General features: G+C 34.0%; 1 protein-coding gene and 1 long non-coding RNA gene across 5 annotated transcripts; one reads left to right on the top strand and one right to left on the bottom strand.

Moving 5' to 3' along the window:
- Positions 1-2,774: 2,774 nt before the first annotated feature.
- LOC110923183 lies at positions 2,775-3,477 on the bottom strand. Its single transcript, XM_022167354.2, has one exon. The coding sequence runs from the start codon at positions 3,267-3,269 to the stop codon at positions 3,018-3,020; it is 252 nt and encodes an 83-aa protein (XP_022023046.1). The 5' UTR covers positions 3,270-3,477; the 3' UTR covers positions 2,775-3,017.
- Positions 3,478-3,907: 430 nt separating this feature from the next.
- Positions 3,908-7,621, top strand: LOC110923227. 4 transcript variants are annotated; one of them, XR_004886387.1, is made up of 9 exons: positions 3,910-4,125; positions 4,243-4,285; positions 4,382-4,442; positions 5,559-5,620; positions 5,890-6,050; positions 6,293-6,407; positions 6,681-6,767; positions 6,988-7,204; positions 7,310-7,621. It is a non-coding gene; the product is annotated as an uncharacterized LOC110923227 (long non-coding RNA). The 4 variants fall into 4 exon arrangements; XR_002583866.2 differs by having other exon boundaries at positions 3,911-4,125; positions 7,093-7,204; XR_004886386.1 differs by having other exon boundaries at positions 3,909-4,125; positions 6,681-7,204.
- The last annotated feature ends 1,305 nt before the right edge of the window (positions 7,622-8,926 follow it).

Raw genomic sequence — 8,926 nt, 5'->3', positions numbered from 1 at the left:
ACTAATTAAATAATAGGTTCTAATATATTTTGATCTCTATAATGTAAATGATTAAGATGGCTATAGATTAAATATTAAACATAATATATTTAATCTTACACATGAATGTGTTTGGGAATGTTGCATGTATCTGTGCGTTGATTGTGTGTGGTGGTATATGTATAAAAGTGTGTGATGTAGATATCTAAATATGCATGTGTACTGTATGGGTGGATGAATGTGTGTTGGGTTTTGTTTGTGTGCATGTGTGTTTTGGTTTGTGTATGTGTGTGCATGAGTGAGTATGATATGTATAAGTGTGTGTTTGATTATATTTTATGTTATTAGTATACCTGTGTGTGAGTTTGATGTGCATGGTGTATGTGTGTTAGATATATTATATATGTGTGGGTTATATTTTATATTATGTATTATCTTATTCAACCGCATCTTATCTTATATTATATATATATATTATATTCAACAACATGAATGACAAGAAAAATATATAACTAGGTAATATTAAATAGACCATGTATGTGTCTGATGTATACTTATATATGATTAGCGTTTGTGTTCGTGTAAAATGAGACAATTAAATTAAGTATTGTGAGTTTTAAACAAAAAGCGTGTTTTATTATTTCATAAGTTAGTCCGTGGTCGCCGGGGAAAAATTTAAAGAACGATCCTTTAAATAAAATTATACATTTATAATAAACTAATCAAGATAAAATATACGGGATCTAGGTTGGCAATATATTTAAGGAAGAATCGGTTTTTGGATTTTGCTTTGCTTTGCTGAATCAAGGTACGGATTCTTTGGTCTTCTCATTAGAGTATATTTTTCTTTTTATCATATCCGTCACTTTGCAGTACGGATTTTGTTTGTTTCAGTTAGTTGTTTCAGTTCACATTTATTATTTGACAAGTTCGTAGCGGCATGCAATAGATTTTAGCAATTGTAATCATTGTTGCATGTTCCCATGAGAATCAGTTTAAGTTACCTATATATTAATACATGGCCCAAGTTTCTGTACTCTGTCACCCGAGCATGTCTGGCTTGCCGTTTGGGCGTCAACGGCATGACACTTATCGTGACAATGCGTAATAAAAGTTCACGGCGTCTCTAGTGTGCTTGTGTGGCCCCTAGAGACGTATAGATCGATCTTAGCTCTGAGTCCGAGTTTGTTGTCTGGAGATTGGAATAATGGGTGAACGCCACACTCACCATCTCATAGGTGCATGGACTAGCTAGCTATGTACCCGTCTGTTTAGGCTCGTGGGTGCTTCCGTCTCACGTGACTTGGTTTGTTGTTATTTGTGGTCACGTAGTCTGATATCTGTTTCTGATCTGATATGTTTATAATATTGTCTGGTATGCTTTGTATGTCAGATTATGTTCTGCCTCAGATTATGTTCAGCCTTTGGCTCAGCCGTAGTTTTCTTTGTTGTGTTTTTCTTATTTGTTGACAGGTAATCCGGGGAATGTTGGGAACTAGTGATGATGAGAGTAAAATGCGGTTCAAGAATAAAGACTTTTATTTATTTAAGTATTTTGAATTAATTAATACTTACGATTCTTGGTTTGTTTTCGAAACTTTTGGTTGTCTTTTGGATCCTACTTTTCTTTGTTAAACGGCTTGAGTTTGGTTTTTGATATCTGTAATAGTGACATGTCAGCCCTATTCGGGTTGGGCTGTTACATCAAGTGATACTTCAATGGATGGAACAATGTGATCAAACTTCGGAGATAAACTTCGAAGTATCTTCTCAACAATGGTTTGATTAGTAATGATCTCCCCATAAGCTCTCTTCTGACTCACATTTCCCATATTCCGAGAGAAGTATTCACTGACTGTTTCATTGTCTTTCATAGAGAGATTCTCGAACTCTCTTCTGAATCCTTGCAATTTTATTGCTTTCACTTGGGTATCTCCTTGATACTCCATCTTCAGAATATCCCAACTTTCTTTGGATGATTCAGCAGCAGCAATTCGAGAAAACAAATGATGATGAACAGCCTGTTGAATAATGGCCATAGCATGAGCATCTCTTTTCTTAGCATTCTTGAGTTTGGTTGCATCAGATTCTTAGCAACCAAACAGAATGGAATGAAGATTTAAGAACAAACAGAATGGATTAATATTATTAGCAACCAAGTCCCATTGTCCGATCGTAGTTTTTTTGGTCTTTGGTGTATGCTTAGGAGAGCAAACATCGTACCATAATCGTTAGCCGAAAAAACTAACCATAATTAATCATAACCAACAAATCCAGTCGGTTGTGGTTAAGCGAATCAGATTACCATTTGGTTATGCTTGTGATTAAGATTAATGTGTCTTCATGAACCGACTTTAACCAAAACCGAACCAGCCTTATATGTTTGTGGCTTTGTGTTTTTTTAGCTTTTATACCTCTATATTTCCAACTTTTTATATCTCCATCTTTAGCTTCTAACGTTTGAATTCGTGCTTGGAACCTGTATAACCGAGCTTAGTTTACCATAACCGTATGATTTTCCACTCGAACAACCGGAGGTTAACTGACTCATGCTTAACTGACTTTCATAAGTGTCAAATTTATATGTATCATGCTTTGCCGTTAAATTGGTCGACAACAATCCATAGTCGGTGCTCTTTCAAAAGAATTTCAACCCACTATGATTGCAACAAAAAACAGCCAAATTATTTATTAGGAGGCATACAAAGTTATTTTTCCTTTAGTTGCACATGCCAAGCTCATAGTTTAAAATAAATTATTAAAATCTAATCACCATGCTTGTATGCTTACTTTGTGCGAGAAAAAAAAGATGGCAACTTCATTTCATTTGAATCAATAATCATGCATACATACAATTCATCATATTTTTGACTCCTTTGAGTACGTACATAATATTGAAATCCATATACAACCGGGAAAATCGTTGACGACAACATCAACTCTGACCAGAAACCCACTGAGCATATGGAGCTTGTTGATTTCAAGCTATAAATTACATCTCCAGGTTGATTTCTTTAAAGTAGATATATATATTTAATTCAATTGGGACCCCAACAACTCAAGTACATAACTTTTCTCAAAGACTCTTCTGATTGGTCAATGCCTTTGCTTGAAGCCAAGGCAGCCGGCGAAGACAACTTCTTTGTTTGGGTGACTGAACGGAGATTAGACTTAGCGTGGTGGTGGATGGCTCTGATGGTGTAGTTCCACCGTGCAAACCCTTGATCTTTTAGTGCCTCCACCAATCCAACGGTACCGGCCACTAACCATGCTCTCGATGTCGAACTCATTGTATCTTGAAATTGAAACTTTTTAACTATTGAAAATGTTTGTAAGATTTGTTTGATGAAGCAGCACAAGATAAGAATCGGGTATATATAGACGCCACTAGGTAGAACTGTAGAATAGCACCAAGTTTTTTGGAAGCAGAAACGGTAGGCGGACAGTTCATGGTTTTCTAGGGGCAAAAATGGTTTTAGTTGTTAAGGATATGATGTATAAATGGGACAGGCTTGAACACCACATTATGAGTCATCATATTTTATCTTTCACATATCTCTTTGTGAATGATTATCTATACTATATTTATAATACATGAGGGAGGGGTATTTTAAGATACCCAAAAAATAAGAACTTTTCACCACCTTTATTTATAGATAGACCCTTAAAATGAGGGTAATTTGGTCTTTTAAACACTATTTTTTTTGCCCCTAAACTTTTTATACTTAAATTCATTAGTTTTAACAAAATATAGAGGATTAGTTACACTTTCCCCCCTTCACAACAACCTTATAATTATTTTTCCGTGTCTTTTTAAACACTAAATACATTTTGGTCCCTTTATTTTATTTTATTTTAGTTTGACTTTAATTTCATTTTTTATCTTTCACAAAATTATCGGTAATTAGTTAGTATAGTTATTCATGCACGTATGAGGATCTCAGATCCCCAATTTGAATTCCCACTCCTCTCCCAAAAACCTAGCAGTCGTCGTTGCTTCTCCCACGACATTTCCTCTTCACCTTTCAAGATTATCAAGTGTTCGACATCATTCACCATCACTTCCGATGTATCACAATCGATTGCATCACACTATTGCATTAAAGGATCTATTAGAGTTTCTCAACATAAGCCCTAGCGATTAAGGTAACCAACATGTCAATTTAAGTTTTTTACTTTAAATTTGGTTTTATTTTGAAATTTGATAAGCGATGCATCATCTGGGTATTCACCACATCCTTCTTCGTCTTTCTATCTGTTCAGAATATTGATGAATGTGCGTGGATTTAATAGGTCACTTTCACAGGTAGTAGATTCTAACTCTGTTCAATCAAACTCATATGAAGGGATTGTGGTACTTTTTCATCCATTTACGTTTTTGGGTTCTTGGCTTTTGAATTAGGGCTTATGTGAGATGCTGATTACTTAGGTTTTTGGGGGACTTAGACATGTCGATATCCCAGGTAATGGGTTTTAACTTATATAAATGGATTGTTATATTTTTGGTTTTTGAATTAGGTCTCATGTAGGGTGTTTATTTATTTATTTGGTTTTTTTATAAGTTTATTTCAAGCCTATTGTCAACAATTGAAAATCCTAGCCGATCAACTAGCCAATGTCGGTGCCCCAGTAGACAACACCCAGTTAGTTCTGCAAGTTATTTCTGGCCTGAATGATAACAGTGGTATTTTGCAATAGGATCGATGATCCCATCTCATATTCTCATTCCAATATATAACCCAATAACAATCCCTATTTTAGGGAGGATATAATAATAGGAATGGGATCAAATACAAACACTTAAGTTTGTAAGAACCGTAAGAACCAACACATAATTGACAAGTGTCCATCAATAAAAAATTAGTTTAGGGGTAATTTAGACCTTTTGACCATATTTATTTATAACTAATTAAAAATAATTACAAAAAATATAATCAGCACACCACTATATAATTAGCATAACATCCTTAATTGTTCTTCATTATCAGCACATCGTCCTCAATCGTTCTTCATTATCAACATAAACGACATTAGCACAACATCCTCAATCATTCTCCATTATCAGCACACCAGATGTGCTGATTATATCTACTATTGATGTTTGTTTGTATTATTTTGTAACTAACACATAATCAGCACGTTATCAGCACAATTATAAAATACCTTTTTGTTAACTTTTTTAAAAATCACTTTTATAAATACAAAAAAGGTATAGCAATATGGTACTCATATTAAAGATAAAAAAATACTTGATTTTATGGTATGTATATTTTTTTTAAATAATGAAGTATATAAAAGTTATTTTAGTTTAAAAAACCTTGGTGGAATTTGTATTTAATGGAAAATGGTCAAATGAATAGTAATTTTACAAAATTACCCATAATTTGTTAGTAGTAATTTTTAATTATAAGGGTTTTATTTATAATCAATATCAACCCTTGATTTTAATTATTAATGGTTGAGATCTGTTCTTATGGTTCTTATAATTAGCACTGTTTGTACAGGATCTCAACCCTATAATAATATGCCATTATTAAAGGGAGAAATATATTTACCAATATACACGGGTTAATAATTAGGTTATGGAGGAAGAAGCTCTGAAGGTGGAGATGTTGGCCAATGTAGATGATGCTCTTTTGAGGTACAACGTTGTTTATAGGTTATCTCGATAAAATTTCAAAATTTGGCAGGAATTGGTGTTTTTAGCTGGTCATCGACCATAATTTTTCAAACTTGATCTATATCAAAATTTGCTTTAGGAAAAAAACCAGGGTTTACATAACAATGATAACATTGCTCTGTAATTGCAATTGGGATGGTTGGAGTAATTGATTCTTTGCTTGTAAACATCGTATATTTATGTCATCAGAGCCTAAGCCTGCATTAGTAATATTGTTTTTACATTTGCAGGTCTTAAAGTTTTTTTTAAAGGTGTTGTTTGTGGGAGATTGAGATGGAGGTGGATTAGAGAGAGGTTTAAATGGAGTGTTGATAGGAAGTGATATGTTAAGAAGGAAGACGATGGAACACAAGGCTTTGAACTTGCAAGAAGTAGCTTTTGTTTTTTAGTGGTAAGTTTTTGAATTCAATCTTTAAGCTTTGATATTGAATTTGTAATGTTACTCTCACGAATTTGCTGCATAAAAGTGTTAAAGATGGTCGCAAACAGAAGAAATCAGTGTTAATTCTCATATGATTTCTAAAATAGATTAGGGCTTTTTATAGTTAATGGTTTATCGGTTACGCATTTGTTTCTACTTCTGCCGTCATGTCATCAATTGAAGCCCTAATTTGTGGCCGGGGTCTGCTACAGTTGGTGGATTTTTCGATTAAGGTGGTTTAGGAAGTGGCGCAAAAGTTGGTGGATAATAAGGTTAGAGTGGCTTGTAGAGGATCAATGGGTTCTCAACAATTGTTCTCCTATCACTGTAAGCGTTTATTTTAACAACACCAAATTTTTACATAAAAAAAATTAACAACTTAGGGTAAAAAAGTTCTCTATATACAAATCAGGGAGATCTGATAACTGCTTTTATGTGCACCCTTTTAGTTTGATAAATAAGATCTGTATAATAAGATAATTCTTGCTCGAACAGTGAAATTCAGTTTGTGATTATTCTGTTTTTTAAACATTGAGAGATGGAGATAGGTGGATGTTTAACTTGATGTTTCTGACATTAATGCATTGGATTGTATATCAGGTTGCAATCATGACCCTTGCTGTGATGGCCATGAAGTTAAGTTGTATGAGTGTTCTGCGTTGAAGTTGTGGAGGTGTTAGTAGCGGGGTATATTACTAACCCAATCCCAAAAAAGATCAAGATTAGAGGTTTTGATTTAGTCAAATGTTAGTTGATGTATCGTTAGGAATCTGAATCTTCATTTATTATATTGGTCGTTGTAGGTTTTCTTTAAAAAACCTATAATAGGTTCGCATTAGGGCCCCCTTAACCTACGTTTTAGTGAAATTGGAAGCCTAAATTGGACTTGGTTTTGATTTTTTTCCAGATAGGCACCTGGTGGTAGGACAACCCCTGGTTGTCCATTTATATTTAGAATCCTATACTGTGTACTTTATTATGTTTCATTCTCTAACATGTTTTCCACCTTCAGTAAATTCGATTCCAGGAGGCTACAAGCTGATCTAAAAGCACCTGTTTCTGCTTCATTTGAGATTTGAGATGACAGTAAATCAAATCTGTGAGAACTTTGCCAGTATTGAGAGGTATGTTTGATGACACAAGAAGTCCCCTTTATGTCTTTTGACTCAAATAGGATATATGCAGGCGTAGTTAACATTTAAGCTAAGCCCAATGCTTTACTTATTCAGGTTATGTCAAGAATTGCAGACATTAATTGAGAATCATGATCTGACTAAGCTTTTTAGCACTGCATGAAATACTTTAAACAACACATTGAAGGTCTTGGAAGTTTTGATGCTGCACTTGAATCTCCTAAATCTTGGGTTATGAATGTGATGCTGACCATAGCCATATTAAGACACGCTTGGTGTCATTTGTGTATGAGGCTTGAATGGAACCTATCATGATTGTTAATTTTGAAGTCTTGCATTCAAGTATGCTATTTTTTTTTCTAATTCTAGACATCTTTCTTAATTATAAGGCAATCATCGTTAATGCTACTGACCCACTTGCTTAGATATGGCAAGATGGGGGGTCTGAATAACGTGTGAATAAAGGTTGAAACTTGAAATTAGCCAATTTGATGTAGTAATCAAAATATTTGGATAAAATAATTTAAAAGGTGGGTATGCAATAAAAAAGTTTCATCCCTTTTGTTTGCCAATTTAGAGATGAAATTGTTTTATTTAAAAAAAAAAAATTCAGGTGCGAATTGTGAAAACTTCTCTACATACCCTAAGACATATATGACTATTTCATGCTAACGGTCTTTTCAGCTTGTACAAAGACAAGTAAAAATATATTTACATAACAAACCACCTAATAGAATGTGTGTGAAATTAGCCATATGAAAGGACTTACCATCTCTAGACAATTAGATATTTCATGCAATATATAATAAATTACTAACATAACTCCTAATACAATCAAAGAAAAATGATTATATAGAACGATAGCATACTATATATTAAAATTCGTATTTTTAAAAACTAAGCTTTTCAAAGTAGAATTAGTATTAAGGTTTGATGTCTGCCCATAAAGCACCATCGAAAAAGAGGGGCACCTTGCACCAAACAAATTCACAAACATGAGCTTGGGTAAGAGGGCCGGTCGAAGAATCAGGAATTACTCACCAACTGATCCAATCCTCTATGAGAGAGTGGGAAGCGAAGCAAGAAAAAAAGAGTATGAGAACACCACCTCCTCCTTGCGGAAATTGTAGATTTCTTTTCCCGGCCCGACCACCCTAAAAATATCTATGATCAAGATGAAAAATCCTAAGAAACTATTAGACCATCCACATTCTTAGTTTTCACTTTTTCCTAACATTTTTTTTTTGTCAACATATAAATAGATGGGTCATTGATAGACTATACCGATGCTACGAATAAGAAAACTAACAGACGATTACCGCAATGCAAGTTGTCTCCCCCGCCGCATCGCGCGGGCACCCTGCTAGTTTTAGTAATACAAGGGGGGACGCACCATACAACAGAAAACGACACACGCATTTGAAACCGTACTCTTTTGGCCTTTTCGAACATTTGTTTTCTACTCATCTGTCGAATGTATAATAATAAATTTCAAAAATATTTTGTTTATTATTTATCTCCAATCATGCATTCAAAAGTTTCATTATTGTAAGGGGCTGTTTGGTAGGCTCTGAATGGTCATTAAAAGGCTACCTCTTAATGAAATTATTAAGAATTTTACCAATGAGAAGGTAGAAAAATGTGACATGTGATGATTTACCATTAAGAGGTTACCTCTTAACCATTCAGACTTGAGGTTACCTCTTATTCATT

Source organism: Helianthus annuus, chromosome 17 (assembly GCF_002127325.2).
Source record: "Helianthus annuus cultivar XRQ/B chromosome 17, HanXRQr2.0-SUNRISE, whole genome shotgun sequence".
Taxonomy (NCBI): Eukaryota; Viridiplantae; Streptophyta; class Magnoliopsida; order Asterales; family Asteraceae; genus Helianthus; species Helianthus annuus.
Note: the sequence above shows the minus strand (reverse complement) of the source record. Positions and strands in the feature narration are given on the sequence as shown.

What these genes read in the sequence shown, in the direction of transcription:
- LOC110923183 (XM_022167354.2), bottom strand. Translation starts at nt 3,269, where the DNA reads ATGAGTTCGACATCGAGAGCATGGTTAGTGGCCGGTACCGTTGGATTG.